The sequence below is a fragment of the Pelophylax lessonae genome, assembly GCF_965119305.1.
Source record: "Pelophylax lessonae genome assembly, chromosome: 6".
Classification (NCBI taxonomy): domain Eukaryota; kingdom Metazoa; phylum Chordata; class Amphibia; order Anura; family Ranidae; genus Pelophylax; species Pelophylax lessonae.
This window is the reverse complement of record NC_138773.1, coordinates 117798998-117818814: the sequence shown is the minus strand read 5'-3', so window position 1 is coordinate 117818814 and position 19817 is coordinate 117798998. Positions and strand designations below refer to the sequence as shown.

At 46.8% G+C, this 19817-nt stretch overlaps 1 protein-coding gene across 4 annotated transcripts in view; it reads right to left on the bottom strand.

Moving 5' to 3' along the window:
• The window catches only part of SMG1 (SMG1 nonsense mediated mRNA decay associated PI3K related kinase), a 795166-nt gene that overhangs the window by 382265 nt on the left and 393084 nt on the right, over positions 1-19817 (bottom strand). For all 4 annotated transcript variants that reach the window (XM_082260927.1, XM_082260924.1, XM_082260925.1 and 1 more), the window contains exon 26: positions 11928-12037. In XM_082260927.1, coding sequence (XP_082117053.1) covers positions 11928-12037 — 110 coding nt within the window. The remainder of the gene's footprint in view (positions 1-11927; positions 12038-19817) is intronic.

Here is a 19817-nt window from a genome sequence, read left to right as displayed (position 1 = left end):
CCTACAGGTAAGCCTATAATAAGGCTTACCTGTAGGTACAAATAATATCTCCTAAACCGGCACGGTTTTGGAGATATTTACAGCGCGAGCGGCGCATGCGCTCTGAAGGTCCGGGGGGACCTTCAATTATGTTTGCCGGAGCTTGTCGGAAAAGTCACTCCCGCTCACATGCGCAGGAGTGACGTCATCGCGGCTCCGGGCAATCATTGCGCCGGAGCCGTCTCTTCCGGCCAATCAGCGCGCCGGAGCCGCCGAACCCGGAAGAGACGGCGAGGGATCATGGCAACGCCCGCAGCAATGTCCGGGGGTCCGTGTCGGGGCTTCGTTTTAAGGTAAGTTACACATAACGGGCTAGTATGCGATGCATACTAGCTCATTATGCCTTTGTCTTGCAGGGTTTTTTTTTAAATTTTTTTTTTATAGGGTTTACAACCGCTTTAAAGGACGGGGATTCCTCTACTGGGATCAAGGTTGCTTTATTTAACCTGTAAACAGGAGGTTCCACCACTGGCGGACTAGTCCACTTCTTTAAAAGTGACTCCTCAAAAGTGTAACGTATAGCAAAACATTTGGGGAAAACTAATTTTGGTTGCAACCATTCCCAACAGCAAAATCTGTCAAAATAAGGTACATAAGGAAACACCTTTGGCGTGCGAGGCGACTTATGCGTACCAAAAGGACACAGCCACGTCTGTGGCTACATCAGCTGCATCCTCCATTTTTAAAGTCCTAAGTACTGCAGTAATAAGTGCGCCTACCAGCGGCTTTTCATTCACTGCTGCGACCATGGAGGAATCATCCTCACTGTCGGATGGATCAAGGGTGTGATGTTAAATCCCCCTGGATGGGCCACGTCCATGGTGGCATCAGGCTCAGAATCAGATTACAGACTGAATAGGGGAAGGTGGGGGGGGGGGCGCTTCCTCCTGGGCCTTTGCCCACACGCCACTTCCACCCGGGACACTAAGGACTGCAGGACCACCGTCAGTGCAACCATGGGAAGCTGGGATTCCAAGGTGCCTGCAACCTCCATGAGTGAGCCAGTGGGGAGAAGTAAACTGGAGGTTCCATAAGGAAAGTAAGACCTTGCAGTACAAAAACTATCTTTTTGGCACCACTTAAGGATCCCCCAAGGCTCAGGCTCAGCAGAGAGAGATATAGGTAACAGGGAACCCCAAAGACTCACTCTACCGACCGGAGAAGTGCAGAGAATTCGAACCCAGCATCATCATGAACGCTATCCCTGTTCACATGTCCTGGGCACAGGAAGAGGACACCAAGGAGCAAGAGGAAGGAGGAGGCGCTTCGGCATCTCCACGAGGCCTCAGTCCTCAAGCATGCCTGTGAAATCATCTGCTACACAAACATGGCCGGCAAGCTAGAGTCTAGACTAAAAGAGACCAGCTAGAGTCTAGACTAAAAGGAAAATGGTCCAGGTGACACAATTCAGCTACACAGACATAGCCGCCATCCAGAGACCAGCTAGACTATAGGAAAATGGCCCCTTGATATCATTAGGCTACACAAACATGGCCTCCAACCGGAGACCAGCTAGACTAAGGGAAAATGGCCATCAACTACACTGAAGCATGCTGCCAGGATCTTTCCTGCACCCTCTGCAAGGAGACAGGAGGACAGGGAAAGGCGGAACCTGACCCCTGATGCAAAAGGCCTGAACCACTGTTTCATCCATCTGGAAATAGTCACAGAAGAAGCAGAGAACCCTTTGAGAGGTCCATCCGTGAGCACAAATAGAGAATCTGACTTCCTGAAAGACTCCGTAGCTGCCAGGTACACCCTAAGTGCCCAGACCACATCCAAGGTTTGCAAGGTAATTGCCTTCAGACATTTAGCCTGGGACACAGGGAAGGCAACAAAATGTCTTCATTCAAATGACAGTCAGAGACTACCTTCGGAAGGATTGACAGACAGGGGCAAAGTACCACCCGGACAGGCTGGCATCCGTGATGACAACCGTCCAGTTCAGGGGGAGAAAGGACTTTTCCTGTCGAAGTGGCAGAGAACAGAGCCACCTCTAGAGACTGTGGATCCTTGTCCCATTTCACCAGAATCTCTTTAGCAGAGATCTTGTGTGAAACTGTGGAAAAAAAAACACCCGCATGCAAGCCTGGAGGGATGACTGTCTGCTGAACAACAAAAGCTAAATTGCTTCCTGCAATGTCTGGAGTTCTTCCAGAGGAAGGAACACTCTGACTGAGGCCAAGTCTAGAGTCAGACCCAGATAATCTAGTTTTTAAGGACAAAACCAAAGCAGACTCCTGAAGGTTCAGAAGCCAACCAAATTCCCTCAGAGTTTGCAGAGCAATCTCCAGTTGTCCATCAGAGCAGTCAGACTCAGCTCGCAGAATATGATCGTCCAGGTACCAAACTACCACAATCCCCCTGCTGACTCAAACAATGCCAGCACTGGGGCAACACTTTTGTGAAGATCAGAGAAGCGAAGGCGAGACCAAAGGTCCACGCCACAAACCGATAATGCTCCTCGCCCACGGCAAACCGGAGGAAGCGTTGGTGACCAGTGCATATGAGAATGTGCAGGTAGGCGTCCTTGATGTCGACAGAAGCGAGAAAAAACCCAAGTGGTACGGACACGACTACCATGTGAATGGACTCCACATGGGACTTCAACAGTTTAGTGCCTTGAGGTCCAGAATTGGATGTACCTTGCCTTCCAGGGAACTGTAAAGAGGTTTGAGTAAAAACCGCTGAAAACGTTCTGAAATCGGAACAATCACCCCTTGAAGGAACAAGTCTTGCACTACCTCAAAGAGACCCGTAGGTGATCTAGGGATAAGTGCAGGATGGAAGGTCAGAACTTTTCCAGAAGATAAGACCAAACTCGATCTCGTAGCCTGACCGAATAACTTAGTGGACCCACATGTCCTAATCCAGGGAGGTCCATGGATCCAGAAACCAGCAAATATGTCCCCCCACCCCAGATATGGGTGAGGGCGCCCCTTCTTACAGAGGCAGCATTGTCCACATGTCTGAAATTTTGCTTGTGGCTTGCCAGACCAGATCCTCTTGGAACCTCCGATGGAGGCCCTGACTTTTGATCCCTTGTCTTGAGATCCTGAGGGACGAAAAAACTGAGCCAAAGAGAATGGCCCATGTTTACAACGGGGCTCCTTGCCCTTGGTAGCCTGCGGAAGAAGAGTACTCTTCCTCCCTGTGAAACCCTAACAATGTCATCCAAGGAAGCACAGGGACGGGGGGGGGGGGGGGGTTGGGGAAATCAGATAAGGCCTCCTTAGAAGTCTGGTCCGCAGACCAGTATTTCAGCCAGTTAATATGCCGAAGGACCACTGCTGATACAGACAGCCTAGAAATCAAAGGAGCCGCATCCAAGAGGCATCATAGATAAACTCTAGCCCCTGATCCGCCAGCACCCCAAGACAGGAGGAGGCCGTTTCCTCTCCATGTCCCAGCGTAAAAGTTTAGCCCACTCAGTCAGAGCTTGTGACCCCAGGGCAATAGTAAATACCGGCCTAAGTGCCGAACCAGCCACAGCGAACATGTGGCGGGCCAGAGCCTCCGCCCTCTTATCAAATATTTAAAGGCCGGGGACTCCTTAACCGTAATGAAGGTAGCTTTATTTAACCTGGAAACCGAAGAGTCCACTACAGGTGGGACCGTCCACCTTTAGCGCAGTTAATCCTCATAAGGACACTGCAAGCAAAAAACGCTTATGAACCACTGCGTTTTGGACAACCCCACTATTTTGTGACAATGTTGGCAAAGTGGAAAAGGGAACACCCTCATTGCTTTGGAAGGCCTGTGGGTGCCAAAAGGGACTGGCGTTTCTGACACAGCATCAGCCGCAACCTCCTTTTTTAAATTGGCACGCACTGACACAAACAGTGGCTAGAGGAAACATTCTCATGATCTGAGCACTCAGGGTGCGTGGACGCAGACTCAGTAGGGTCACTTTAAACTAAGCTCACTTGGAAAACATATCAGGGGTGTAACTGCGATGGTGCAAAGGGGATGCCAATCAAGGACCCACAAATTGAACCCCTACTGGACCCCGCAAAAAAACAAGGGGGTCGCCCTCCATAGATGGCATAAAAGGAAATAGTCCCCTAAAAAGGGGCCGCCCGCTGAGACGTGGATACGCAGGAAGGGTACCCTGATCTTTCCGCAGCGCTAAAAGGGGCATGTGCCCCACACAATAATGGCTGCAAGTCTGTCATTAACAAATAAAGTGCCACCCTTTCCAAGAGAGGTGTCAAGCTGACCACATGGCCTACCAGGCCGTAAACCACAGCCTAAATTTTTGTGGAGGCCCAGCCGCAAGTGCACGGATCCAATCCCGGCAGATGCCCAAAGGCAGAGTGCGGGTTTCAGCTAAATGCACTGGCGCCACCCCCAACAGAGACGTCTGACTCGGCCACGCGGCCTAAATTTCTGTGGGCACCCAGCTGCTTGGACGCGAGCCCCTGCTGAGCCGACCACCCAGGGTAAGCGGAGGGGAGGGCGGATGCCTAAATGGGAGGCAGTAGCTTCAGCCACCCTCACAGGGGCCGTCTCACATAGCTTTTCACTAGTAGGCTGCAAAGCTGCTGCCTACATTTTTTGCTGGATCCGGCCATCGGGCTGAACTATCCGCTCCCCCAGCACAACAACGGTTGCAGGGAGCCCAGAGGACATCCCTGCCCTAGTGACCCACCCCCAGGGTGGCAGGGAACCCTTCTCAACCTCCCGTTGTGCATCAGAAAAACCCGGTCAGCAGCACCTCCAACCAGCCCCCCCTTAAAAGCATGTGGCAGCAGCCAGCTCATAACCTCACCCAGGGAAGGGGGGACAGAAAGACCCACAGTGACCACCAAAATTTTAGAGGGGCTGAAGGAGAGGGGGGGGGGAACCCGGGGTCCCACTGTCGCAGAAAGGGGCCCACGTCCACCCATAATCTCTCCAGGAGTAGAGGGGGGACAGTTACTTACCATACCAGGAATAGGGTAGGGAATATATTGGTAGATTTTCATATAAATATAGTATATATGTGTGCATATGAATGAAGACATCGGATTGAAGGAGTCTGTCAAAAACGCTCCCACAGCATGGCCCAGAATCGCAGGCCTATGTGGGTACTTTCGGCCAAGAGGTAACGCTGCGACTCAGGCCAAATCCAGTTCGTATGCACCCTCACGAGACGTTTAACTCGAAGGCCGGCCCCCGTCCAGTGGGGCTAAGTCGCAGCCGACCTAGCGCAGACCTGCGGTCTGCATGCGCTCGCTGGTCGGACTGGGGGGACTCTAGGGATCTAGATGATCGTCGCTCAATCTGACACTTGATTGTAGATCACACAGGAACAAAATAATAAAGAGAGGAAAAAACACCGTTAGTGTACTGGTAACGGCCTTTCTCTTAATCCTTCCAGGACGGCCTACATATGAGAGATTGTGGCTCCGCCTCACAGGAAACACAACTAATTTGCAGCTGTTAAAAAGGTCCCACCCATCCTTGAGCTTCAGTAATAGAAAAGTACCTTTCCAACCGAACTTTCAAGGGATACAGTTATTCAATAACATACAGCTACACATATATACATATATATACATTTTCATCTCACCACCATCTTGGGCGGGAAGTAGGCCGGCCATCCTGGAAGGATTAAGAGAAAGGCCGTTACCAGTACACTAACGGTAAGTTTTCTCCTTTCATCCTTCCAGGACGGCCTACATATGAGAGGATAATAAAGGAATCCATACTGGCCTACCTTAGGGCAGGACCACTGCCTGTAAAACCTTTCTGCCAAAGGCAAGGTCTTGTTGTGACAGTACTTCCACACGATAGTGCTTTAGGAAGGTATCTTGGCTGGACCAGGTGGCTGCATGGCGGATCTGCTCCCAGGATGCTCCGGCTTTTTCGGCCCAGGAAATTGCCATGCCCCTTGTGGAATGTGCCTTAAGATTTGTTGGTGTGGGGGTACCTGACACCTTATATGACATACTAATGGCTTGTTTAATCCACCTAGAGATCGAGGGTTTTGATGCTTGTAATCCCCTCCTTGGTCCAGAATGTAGAACCAATAGGTGGCTAGATCTCCTAAAGCCCTTGGTTCTTTCTAAATATGCTAGAAGGCACCTTCTTACATCTAAGCAATGGAATTTTCGTTCTTTTGCACACTTAGGTTTTTCACAGAAAGATGGGAGAATAGACGGTGGAGGTGCAGTAGACATTGCATATCTAGATTTTAGTAAGGCTTTTGACACTGTCCCACATAGAAGACTTATCAATAAACTGCAGTCATTGAGCATGGACTCCCATATTGTTGAGTGGATTAGGCAGTGGCTGAGTGACAGACAACAGAGGGTTGTAGTCAATGGAGAACATTCAGAACAAGGTCATGTTACCAGTGGGGTACCTCAGGGATCTGTACTGGGACCAATTTTGTTTAATATCTTCATAAGTGATATTGCAAAAGGCCTCGATGGTAAGGTTTGTCTTTTTGCTGATGACACAAAGATATGTAACAGGGTTGATGTTCCTGGAGGGAAACACCAAATGGAAAAGGATTTAGGAAAACTAGAAGAATGGTCAGAACTCTGGCAACTGAAACTTAATGTGGATAAGTGCAAGATAATGCACCTGGGGCGTAAAAACCCAAGGGCAGAATATAGAATATTTGACACAGTCCTGACCTCAGTATTTGAGGAAAGGGATTTAGGAGTAATTTTTTTCAGAAGACAAAGGTGGGAAGGCAATGTAATAGAGCAGCACGAAATGCCAGCAGAATGCTTGGATGTATAGGGAGAGGTATAAGCAGTAGAAAGAGAGAAGTGCTTATGCCGCTGTACAGAACACTGGTGAGACCTCACTTGGAGTACTGTGCGCAGTACTGGAGGCCATATCTCCAGAAGGATATAGATACTCTAGAGAGAGTTCAGAAAAGAGCTACTAAACTAGTACATGGATTGCAGGAAAAAACTTACCAGGAGGGTTAAAGGACCTTAACATGTATAGCTTGGAAGAAAGAAGAGACAGAGGGGATATGATAGAAACTTTTAAATACATAAAGGGAATCAACTCGGTAAAGGAGGAGAGCATATTTAAAAGAAGAAAAACTACCACAAGGGGACACAGTTTTAAATTAGAGGGGCAAAGGTTTAAAAGCAATATGAGGAAGTATTACTTTACAGAGAGAGTAGGGGATGCATGGAATAACCTTCCTGCAGAAGTGGTAGCTGCAAATACAGTGAAGGAGTTTAAGCATGCATGGGATAGGCATAAGGCTATCCTTCATATAAGATAGGGCCAGGGACCATTCATAGGATTCAGATATATTGGGCAGACTAGATGGGCCAAATGGTTCTTATCTGCCGACACATTCTATGTTTCTATGTAACCATCTCTTGATTCCTGTGAAAGGAAGACACTACCTTGGGTAGGTACAGTGGGTCTGGTTTAAGAATCACCCTGTCTTGGAGAATTTGCATAAAGGGTTCCTTTATGGATAAACTTTGTAAATCTCCCACTCTCCTGGCTGTGGTGATTGCTAACAGAAAGGTTAACTTAATTGACAAAATGTTTAAACTAATTTTGTTCAAAGGTTCAAATGCTTCACTAGATAATGTCTCTAGTACTAGCGTTAGGTTCCAAACAGGAACATTAGTTCTGTTAATTGGAGATACTCTTCCCCGAGCAAACAGAAACCTTTTAAATTAAAGGCTCTTTGGCCAGACTTTTGTCTAAAAAAACAGAAAGTGCTGCTACGTGTACTTTAAGGGCGTTCACCGCCACCCCCTTATCTACCCCATCCTGTAAAAAATACAGGATCATCGGGATTGAGGCAGAGGAATCTTTCTTCTGACTCTGCCAAGTACAGAATGTTTTCCAGATTTTGGAATAAATTTTCCTAGTTACTGGCTTTCTACTTGAAAGGAGGGTCTCAATGACTCTGTCTGAGCATCCTTTTTCTTTTAAGATTTGGCGTTCACTACCCAGGCTGTTAGCTGAAAGAACTGCGGTCTGGGGTGAATCAGAGGTCCTTGTAGTAACAGGTCTGGAACTTCTGGTAGTTTCCATGGTGCTGTCACTGATAGGGATACCAAGGTTGCAAACCACGTCCTCTTTGGCCACCCAGGTGTGACCAGGATGAGGCGTAGTTGGTCATCCGCTGAGTTTCTGCAGAACTCTCGCAATTAGATTCTGTGGGGGAAAGGCATAGGCTAGTCTGAAGGGCCAAGGTTGTGCTAGAGCATCCAAGCCCAGCATGCCCCTCTGTTTTGTCAGAGAAAAGAACTGTCCTACTTTTCGGTTCTGCCGAGTGGCAAACATGTCCACTTCTGGCTGACCAAATTTTTGGACTAGGCGTTGAAAAATTATGGGGTTCAGTTCCCATTCTGCCTGTTTGATGTGATGACGACTGAGGAAGTCCGCTTCCCAGTTGTCCTTCCCTTTTATGTACATGGCTGAAAGGGAAATTACTCTCTTTTCTGCCCAGCTCAGTGTCTCCTGTGCTAAACTTAGCAGAGAGCTTGATCTGGTCCCCCCCTGATGATTCAGGTAAGCTACTGCTGTAGCATTGTCTGAATGGACCTTGACTTCTTTCCCTAGAATGTCCTTCTCGAAAGCTTTTAAGGCCTTTTCCACAGCCTTCAGTTCCATGTAATTGGAGGAGGCTTGACTCAGCTTCGTATCCCAGGTACCCTGGGTCCGTGCTTCTTTTAGGTGAGCTCCCCACCCTTCGGAACTTGCGTCCGTGGTAATCCTTACGGGCAGCTCTTGACCCCATAGTCGCCCCTCCTCTAGGTTTTGGTGGACTGTCCACCATTTCAGTGACAAAATTACTTGCGGGGACAGTGTAATTTCCTCGTCTATGGAGTCCTGTCTGTTGTTCCAAGGGGCCAGGTGAAAAAATTGGAGGTCTCTTGAATGTAGTTGGGCCCACTCTACAGCTGGAAAACATGCTGTCATTAGCCCTAGAACTCGCATGATCTGTCTCCTGGAACACCAAGGATGAGAGCAGATGTCTCTTACTGCTGAGACCACTTTTTTCACCTTTTCCCTTGGGAGGAAAAGCTTTTTGAGTCTGGTATCTATTTTGTATCCTAGATACACTTGGACCTGGGCTGGCTGCTTTGAGGATTTCTCCAAATTTAATAGCCATCCTACCGCTTGAAGAACTGACATCACCTTTTGGGTGTCTGCCATAGCCTGTTTTTCTGATCTTGCAAAGATCAACATATCGTCCAGATACGGGATCAACTTTAGGCCTTGTAGGTGAAGATGGCCTACTACTTCGGCCAAGATTTTTGTAAAGATCCTTGGGACTTGCTGCCAAGCCAAAAGGAAGAGCTCTGAACTGCCAATGTGCAGTGCCTTCTTCCGTCACAATGGCGAATCTGAGAAATGCTTGATGTTCCGGATAAATTGGGACATGTAGGTAAGCATCTCTTAAATCCAATGTTGTCATAAAGACATTCTGGTACAGATTTTTTCTGACCGCATAAATGTTCTCCATGGAGAACTTCTTGTATATCAGAAATTTGTTTAGTTTCTTGAGGTTTATTACTAGTCGGAATTTTCCTGAGGGTTTTGGCACCAAAAATATGTGGGAGTAAAAGCCTTGGAATGCCTGTCCCTTTGGTACAGGTGAAATTACCCTCTGCTCCGCTAGTTCCTGAATACCCTCTAACAGTGCCTTCCTCTTTTGTTCTATTTTTGAGGGATAGGTTACTGTTATTTCTGGCACCGGCTGTGAGGCAAACTCCAGTCGGTACCCTACCCGAATTATCTGGAGAATGTAGGGGCTGGCAGAGATGTTTTCCCATTGGGAAGCAAAATGGGTCAGTCTGCCCCCTACCCTGATGCTGGCGTCAGTTGGTTTCTTTGGACTTAGGTCCAGGTTTAAGGAACAATAAGTTGGTTCCTTGTTTTCCCTTTTCAGGACCACCTCTCCTGGCCTGTCCCTTGAAAGGCCTTCTTTGATTTTTGTCCTGGAAGTTCCGAAAGGGATATCTTCCCATTTTCAAAGGACAAATCTGTTCCTTTTGATAGCTGTGCCAGGGGAGCGTCCAGTTTTGGATTTTTTGTAAATGCCTCCAATTCCTGTGGCTCAAATGGATACCTTCTTTTCCAGCTATTTGGCCTGGATAAGGCATGCGTAGGACATTTCCATTCCTGGTGTATTATGTCTTTTAATGACTGGTGAATGGGAATGGTTCTGTACTGGGCTCTTTCCAAGCCTTTGTACACCTTGTCTTTACTGGAAGACTCCTTTACTGGGGTAGGGATTCCTTCAGTGGCATGTACCACTTTAAGGAGACCCTCCATATATTGCAACAAAAAAAGGTTTTTGTTACTTTTAAACTTCTCTTTTTCCTCCTCACTGTTACTTTGAGTCCTTATCCGAACTGGAAGGACCCCCCATGTAACTAGTGCCTTCCCCTGGATCCTCCTGTTCCCTGACTTGTGTTGAGGGAATGGTTTGAGACCCTGACCAGAGAGATGAGGGTCCTCTTGACCACCCACTATCCTGGGAGGATAAGCTATCCTTGGATACTTCCTCTGCTGGGGTTTGAGGGATAGCTGCTGTAGTCCTAAACGACTGAATAGTAGCTAACATTTCCTCTTGCATTGATTTAAGAAAATCTTTCATTAGGATTGATGCTTCCTGCCCTGCTAACTTATTAATACAAGTATGGCATAAGGGCTTTAAGTAAGACTTAGACAATCTAACCCAACAGTTCCGTCATTTTCTAGACATGCTAGTGCTGACTGTGGAAGGGGGTCTGGCAGGAGCTTCCTGTGCCGGTGGTAGACCTGTGTATAACACAAGACGACAAAAAAAAAAAAAAGAGACACAATAATGTGACACAATAGCATCTCTAGTCTACCACTGCGGCTAACATTAGGTCAGGAAAATGGCAAGGCATGCCTGTCTTGCAATAGACAGCAGTCGGCCCGCCACCGGTGTAGTCACTTACCCGTTCCTGTCGCCACCTGCGCTGCCGCCTTTTACTCTGTAGGGAGTGCGGACATCCGTGTCTCTTTTTGGGGCAATTTCAGCCCTCTCATAGCCGGAGAATCAGCCATGAGCTCACATGGACCCGGCGTCTCCTCCACGCAGTGCCTCTTCTGGGCATCACCCGCTCCCCCTCTTCCGCCGGAACTTCCGGTCTCCATAGCGAGGCTTGAGGCGCGCTCACTGGCGGGAAATTCGAAATCCTTACCGCCCAAAGGAGCTAATGGAGGAGACTTCCTGCAGAGACAACAGGACTTCAGGTATAGAGGGACCTTCACTGTAAGGTAAACCGCACTACCTGGCATGTTGGCGACCTGGAAGCTCCTGTTTCCAGGATGCAGATAGGGAGGAACCTGCCATTAGGCCGACCGAAGCTGCCTTCCAGGGGTACCTCTCAGACAGTCCTTTGCCTTCAGGTCAGTAAAAAAAAAAACAAACGTTCCGATGTGAGGTTGGAAACACAACTGAACTGGAGCTCAAGGATGGGTGGGACCTTTTTAACAGCTGCAAATTAGTTGTGTTTCCTGTGAGGCGGAGCCACAATCTCTCATATGTAGGCCGTCCAGGAAGGATGAAAGGAGAAAAATGCCTTTTAAAAAGAAAAAATTGCCAGGACTAGAGATCCCAGCAAGGAACTAGGTCCTTGCCCCTGACTATGCAGAAAAAAAGTGCCTATAGCTGAGAGTGGGTGTATACCCCCTGGGAATGCCCATAGGCATAGTCAATCTTTTTCCTGCTTAGTGTCTGTCCTACTCCTTTAGGGGGCAGTATAACCCAATCAGGAGCTGTGTCCGTCAAACGAAAGAGAAACAAAAAGATTTTATTAAAAGAAAGCACTTGCATTTGTTCTAGAATTGCTGTCTAGATGATTGTAGCAATATTAGTTGTAAATATGCATTGAAGAGGTGGTGTAATACTTATTGAGTGCATGGAGTACCTATTTTTTCCTTTGAGCCACCATTTATCAGATTTAAGTTTTCTCCAGGAAGCAACTCTAACTGTTCAGCACATTCATGAAATTCCCCAAATTCAAAACTGCTCAAAGCCCTGCGGAAAAAAAAAATACATAAAAACAAAACAAAAAAAAAAACAAAACACAAGGTTAGTTCAGAAATTGCAAAATATTTTTATGCTGCATTAGCTTGAAGAGCGGGTAGAAAGAAAAAAAAAAAAACCACCATCATGCAACAAATAAAACAATTTAGCTACTAAACAATTTTTTACTACAATTGTGGTCACTGTACTGCTAGACTGTCAACCTCAAAAAACTAAGTCTAGGTTCACACCTACCTGGCTGCGATTTGCAGTCAGTTTTTAAAAGGAGTCTGGTGCAACTTTGTCCACCGGTTTAGGTGCAATTCAGCTACCAAATTTTACTTAAATTTGCACTTGAACCGGACCTAAAATCGCACAGAACTCTTCAAAAATGGCCGCCCCTGACATGTGTAAACTGGCTCCATTGCAAGCTGGTCCGGTTCACATGTTATGCGAATCAAAGCAGTTCAAAAGGAATTGGATTCGCATATATGTGAACCGAGCCTAAGAGTTGATTTTTCCATTCATCGGTCACATTATTGCTAAATATACTATGAATGGCATTTGTTTGGACCGCTCTGTATGATTATTTCAAAGAAGAGGAATATATAACCAAACATTGGAAAAAGGGATAGTAGAGCGACTGGTAATCTGTGGATCATTGGAATATGCTTCAAATTGTCTGATCAGACTGCAATGACTTGCTTGGCTCCATCTCCCTGTTTGCTTTCAACACTGCCATTGCTGTTGAACAATACATTAATCTCTTCTACTGAACTCTGTTTACTCTACCTGCTTTGCACCCCATAGTTTGCTAATGGTTCTACCGTAAATGACTAGCTATATGCTACACTACCACTATGGGACCTGCTTATGACCAATAGGAGTATCTCACGCCATAAGAAAAAGGAGCAACACCATATTCTGCACTATTTCTATTGAACTTATGGCTTCTATGATTTATTCACAGTTGCTCCACAAATGGATTTAGTCATTGGATGTTTTCATTACTTCCATTTTGATGGCTTATTTAGATTTGTACTGTTCCTTTAAAGTTTATACCTAGAGTATACTGTTACTAATTAATATTCATATGGTTGTTTAGCCCACTATTTGGTGTCAGACATAATGGGAGATTATCCCATCATCTTTCATACACAGTAATCAAGTCTGTCACTAAATATAGACCTATCGTAACAATACTCGTGCTCAGCTTGCAAGCTCTGTGCTTTAACCATTATACAGGATTGTTTTTTAATTATGTATTGTTTTGAATGTGTTGTCATCTGTCTCTGGAAGATTTTGAATATTCACATGGATTTATTCTGTAAATCTTCTGATTACTAATAAATAATTTTTTGTACTTTCAGTTGTTTGGTTTCTCTAAAGCCTACTTTTCTACAGACTGCTCTATACAGCTGTAATCCTTTGTATTTTTTGTAGTTCTCTTAGGCTAAATACCACACCCAATTGGTGAGTCAGCAAGTACACCTATCCCTCAGCACTGGATGACTATTCGTCCATTAATTCTTATGTTTTTGATGCAGAGTGTACGTCTCTGCAGTCCAGAGTACCTGTCTGCAGCCAATCAGGGTACTCGAGTACCTATCTGCAGCCCACCAGAGTGCCCGAGCACCCCTCTGCAGCCCACCAGAGTGCCTAAGTACCCGTCTGCAGCCCACCAGAGTGCCCAAGTACCCGTCTGCAGCCCACCAGAGTGCCCAAGTACCCGTCTGCAGCCCACCAGAGTGCCCAAGTACCCGTCTGCAGCCCACCAGAGTGCCCAAGTACCCGTCTGCAGCCCACCAGAGTGCCCAAGTACCTGTCTGCAGCCCAGAGTGCCCGAGTACCTGTCTGCAGCCCACCAGAGTGCCCGAGTGCCAGTCTACAGCCCATCAGATTACCTGAGTACCTGTCTGTAGCCCATCAGATTACCCAAGTACCTCTGCAACCAATCAGGGTACTCGAGTACCTATCTGCAGCCCACCAGAGTGCCCGAGCACCCCTCTGCAGCCCACCAGAGTGCCTAAGTACCCGTCTGCAGCCCACCAGAGTGCCCAAGTACCCGTCTGCAGCCCACCAGAGTGCCCAAGTACCCGTCTGCAGCCCACCAGAGTGCCCAAGTACCCATCTGCAGCCCACCAGAGTGCCCAAGTACCCGTCTGCAGCCCACCAGAGTGCCCAAGTACCCGTCTGCAGCCCACCAGAGTGCCCAAGTACCCGTCTGCAGCCCACCAGAGTGCCCAAGTACCTGTCTGCAGCCCAGAGTGCCCGAGTACCTGTCTGCAGCCCACCAGAGTGCCCGAGTGCCAGTCTACAGCCCATCAGATTACCTGAGTACCTGTCTGTAGCCCATCAGATTACCCAAGTACCTCTGCAGCCAATCAGAGGACCAGAGTACCTTTCTGAAGCCAATCAGTGTACCCAAGTACCTGTCTGCAGCCCATCAAAGTACTATCCGCAGCTCATCAGAGTTCTTGAGTAAATATCTGCAGCCCATTAGAGTACCCTAGTACCTATCTGCAGCCCATGCCTCAGATTACACATTGGGATGTTTGCTTTCCAAAATGGGGTCATTTTGTGGGCGTTTCAATTGTCCTGGTGCTCCAGGGCCTTCAAAAGTGTGATAGGTTGTAATTAAATTAGATGTGTAATTTATGCTCTTAGAACACCTGAAGGTGCTACTTGGATGTTGGGCCTCTGTGGCCAGCCTTTGTTAAAGTCTCACACATGTGGTATCACCATAATCAGGAGTAGCAGAATGTGTTTTGAGGTGTAATTTTTGCTATGCACATGCTATGTGATAGAAAGATCTTATAAATGTGGGAGGAGAATAACCCTATATTCTACGATTAAGCAGAGCTGCGTCTGTCGAACAATAGAGAAACTGGATTTTTGTACTTCCGAGAAATCCTTTTCTCTGAAGTTTCACAGACGCAGCTCCATATCTTCTTTAGACCATTGGGTTATGCTCCTCTCATCAGGAATAGGACACCAGGCAGGAAAAAGCTTTACCACATCTATGGGGGCTGTCCCTGCAGGCATAACCCCACACACTCTGCTAGAGTCTCTAGCTTTGTTGCAGTGTCTAGAAGACAAAAAAACCCCATTCACTCAGAAGAGGGGTGGGTGTTGCGCCTGTCGAACTTCAGAGAAAAGGATTTTACGGTAAGTACAAATATCCATTTTCTTCCATCGTTCATTGACAGATGCAGCTCCATATCTTCTTTAGAACATTGGGATGTCCCAAAGCAGTATTTTCATAAGTGGTGGGAAGACAACGCAAAGAAGAAATACACTCACCAAATGCTAAATGTAACCAACCAGGAACAACTGGAGCTCACCTAGAAAACATACACCCTCAAAGAGAACAAACAAAAAGGTTCTCTTTTAAACAGCAGCCTGCAAAACATTGTGGTCGAAGATGCCAACAAATCTTACTTCGTAGAATTTTGTAAACGTATGCACAGACGACCAAGTTGCTGCCTTGCAAATTTGAATCACTAACCACTGATAGCGAAAAGCCCAAGAGGCACTCAGCGATCTAGTAGAATGCGCCTTCACTGGGAAAGGAGGAACCTGACCCTTTAGCGAATAAGCCTGAACAAGTCAGCCTGATCCATCTGAAAATGTTCCCATCTGAAAATGGTCACAGCAGACGCAGCCAATCCTTACGAGGTCCCTCAGTAAGGACAAAAAAGAGCATCCGATTTTCTACAAGTCTCATTGCCGCCACCCCCCCGACCCCCCCCCCCCTCCCCTCAGGTAAACCCTGATCGCCTGAATCACATCCAAAGAATGAAAGGCAATTTCCTTGGGATGCTTGGGACAAAGTGAAGGCAGCTTAAGGTGTTCATTCAAATGAAAATCAGGAACCACCTTAGGAAGAAAAGACCGATTTCGTCGGAGTACCACTATCTCTGTGGACCATCAAATAAGGTGAGCGGCATCACAACGCTGCCAATTCAGATACTCTGTGGGCAGAAGTGATAGCAACCAAAAAGGCAACCTTCTGAGACAATGAAAGCAGAGAAATCTCCCGAATGTTCTCAAAAGGAGGGTTATGAAGAACAGATAAAACCAGATTTAGACCCCACGGAGGTAGCGGGGACCGTATCAGAGGAGCCATATGGCGCACTCCCCGAATGAAGGTACTAATCAAGGCATGCGTAGCTAATGGGCATTGAAAATATATAGCCAAAGCTGACACCTGGCCTTTGATCCGTGTCCAAAGCCAACTGCTGTTAAACCCCTTTCTGCAGAAAGACCCTAACAATAGCAACTGAACAAGCGAGGGTGCACCTTCAGCGATTTACACCATGAAATGTATGATTTCCACATACAATGATATATCTTCCTAGAAGTCAACTCCCTAGCCTTTAATAGCGTAGGAATCCCAGAGGCAGAAAGACATATCCCCTCAACACCTGGCTTTCAACAGCCATGCCGTTAAAGCCAGCGACTAAAGTAGGATGGAAGATCGGACCTAGAGACAGCAGATCTTCCCTGAGAGGAAGTCTCCGAGGAACATCTGCGATCAACCTTAGTAGGTCTGCGTACCAAAACTGGCGAGGCCAGTCTGCAGCCATCAGAATGACTGGAATCAATTCCACCTCTACCCTGTGTAGAAGCCTCAGCAGGAGATTCAGAGGAGGAAAGGTATAAATCCGCCGATACCGACCCCAAGGAGCCACCAGTGAGAGTGTGTGGCATCGGCCAGAGGATCTCGAGACCTGGCTACGAACCTATGCACCCTTCTTGTTGAGGCGAGAAGCAAAACAGATCAACCTCGGGCGTCATTTACCGGGCACACAGAAGATGAAACAACTCCGGGTGTAGGGACCACTCCCCTTGATCCAACACCTGACGAATCAGGTAATCCACTTGCCAGTTTTCCACACCTGGGATGTGCACAGCCGAGAGGACCGCAACAAACTGCTCCGCCCAGGCCAAAATCTCAGCCACTTCCCTAGCAGCAAAGACATTCTTGGTTCCCCCTGGCGATTGATGCAAGCCACAGCCGTGGTATTGTCCGATTGAATCTGAACTGGACAATCTTGCAGACGAGTCGTCCAGGGGCACAGACAAAGCTTTATTGCTCTGAGCTCCAAAACAATTATCGGCAGTTTGGACTCTTCTACTGTCCAGGTTCCCTGGGCACAGAGCTTCCCCAGCACCCCGCTCCAGCCCAACAGGCTGGCGTCGATGGTTACCACCATCCAAAACAAGGCCCTGGCATAGTGCTGGAGAATGAAGCCACCACAACAAAGCAGATCTTGTGTTGTGGCTCAAACAAATCAAAGTGTCCAAGGACTTTGGATCCTTGTTCCAATTAACAAGAATCTCTTTGCAAAGGTCTTGTATGGAGCTGAGCAAACAGAACCACCTCAAAGTTTGATACCATCAGACCCAAGGCCCGCATGCAAGTTCGCAGAAAGGACAGATTGTCAACAACCACCGGATCACCCCCTGCAACTTTTGCAGCTTGTCCTGGTGGAGAAAGACCCTCAGCAAAGCTGAATCAAGAGTCAGGCCCTGATAAATCAAGTCTAAAGGAAGGTATCAGGGCAGATTTCTTGAAATTTATGTTCCACCTGAACTCCTGCAGGGAGCTAACAGTGATCGTCAGGTCACTCATCAGGGCTGAATAAGAGTCTGCTCAAAATTGGAGATTGTCCAGATACCCCAGTACCGCAATCCCCCATTGGTGCAACAAAGACAACACCGGGGCCAGTACTTTGGTAAACACTCTGGAAGCGGAGGCGAGACCCAAAGTGTAAAGCCACAAATTGATAATGCTATGGCAAAGCGAAGAATCCGCTGGTGTCCATCGTAGATAGGGATGTGTATATATGTGTCTGATATGTATGGAAGACAAAAAGTCTCCCTGGTGAAGTGATGCCACTACCGTTCAAATGGATTCCATGTGAAACCTCTGTACCTGCACACAGCAGTTCAGAGCCTTGAGGTCCAGAATTGGATGCACTTTGCCTTCTTTTCTGGGCAAAGTAAAAAGATTTGAATAAAACCCTTGAAAGCGTTCCTGAGAGGGGACTGGCACAATCACCCCTTGCGACAGCAGATCATGTACCGCCTCCCGTAGATTCCTTAACCGGTCTGGAGATAGGAGCAGATTGGACGGGAAGAACCTGTCCGACGGACCAGACCGGAATTCAATCTTGTACCCTGAACGGATCAATTTGTGAACCCATTTGTCCTGAAACAAGGAAGTGTAAGGTTCCGGAAAAAAGCAGATGTCCCCCCCACCCCAGAAGCGGGTGAGGGCGCCCCTTCATGCAGGCGAGGATTTGTCTGCAGATCCGGACTGGCCGGTTTTGATTTACATGACCATGTCTTCTTGGAACTCCCAGAAGACCTGAACAGCTTTCCCTTTTCTTGCGACCCGGAGGTGTTGTGGAAATGTTAATATTTATGTGGATGTTTATTTAGGAGGTATATTTAGGTAAATTGCCATTATGTCTCCCAGTGTCAGTTTACCGGTAATCGCTATGCACAGCGAATATTGCTTTAACTGGCCTTGAGGAAAGACCTGTAATTGTGGAAACCTTCCATTAAATGGAGACTGCACCTCTTCCTCCTGTGCTGGGGAAGTGTGGCTCTGTTCTCCGCCTCAGGCTGTCAGGAGAGAGGGGGAGCTCCTCTCACCGATGCCGGGTATATCGGGATTGCACGGTAGTGAATGTCACTACAACATTGGAGACGAGTTCCTTCCTGGATTTAGCAGGCGCAAAGGGAAGATACGACACAGCTGCTTTGTATTGCATAACCCAAGTGTATTACATTCACTGAAAACTTGAAGTGGGAGCTTCACCGAGGCACGCCAGAATTCTGGGACATCTAAGGAGAAATACCCCCCTGAAAGGCTGTTATACCACCAACTCCGCATAGGGCGACCCTGAGAGGGTAACTTGTGCAGTGAGACCTTGCTTAGCGGATTGGTCACAGGACAGGAGGTGAGAACCCAGGCACACAGGGTGTTACGGTGGAGGTAACTATAGAAGTTCTCTATGGAAGCACGTCTCTAATGGACCATTTATAAAAATACCATAGCACTGGAAATTGGCACCCGGCACTTTATTCACTATTTATCTTTTTGATCATTGTTTATATGTGCAATATTAATTTACATCTATCAGTTTGATAATAATTTAAAAACACTGTTGATATTAGCATAATTTATATTTGAAGAATCACTACTAATGCATTTTATTATTTATATATTTATTTTAACCATGATTTGATCAAATGCACATTTATTTGACACTCATTGATTATACGCAATTATATATATATATATATATATATATATATATATATATATATATATATATATATATATATATATGAAGCACTTTATGTTGCGCGGCATATATTTTATTTTATTATCTTTAAATGGAGACTGCTGCACGCGACTTGTAACTTGATCATCCCCATCGGCGTTGCCGGTCCGGATCAATGCAGTGCAAGGAAAACTCCACCGCACAAAGGTATATTAGCCAGCCGGTGCCTCGGTATTCACTGCAGAGATATGTTTGTGATGTGGAATTCTTATCGTTTTAATAATATCTGCCCTTTAACCAGGATTATTGGCTGGCAACTTTCTGTCATATTTGATCCATATAATTGAAATACTGCTGATATTGTATTTTGCAGATATAGTAAAGACCCATTCACTGGAACAGTAGCATGATCACTATCAAATATGGTTTTTATGAACTATATTATAAAGGATTAACTCTTAACAGGTTATGATGAGAGTGCATGCTTGTGA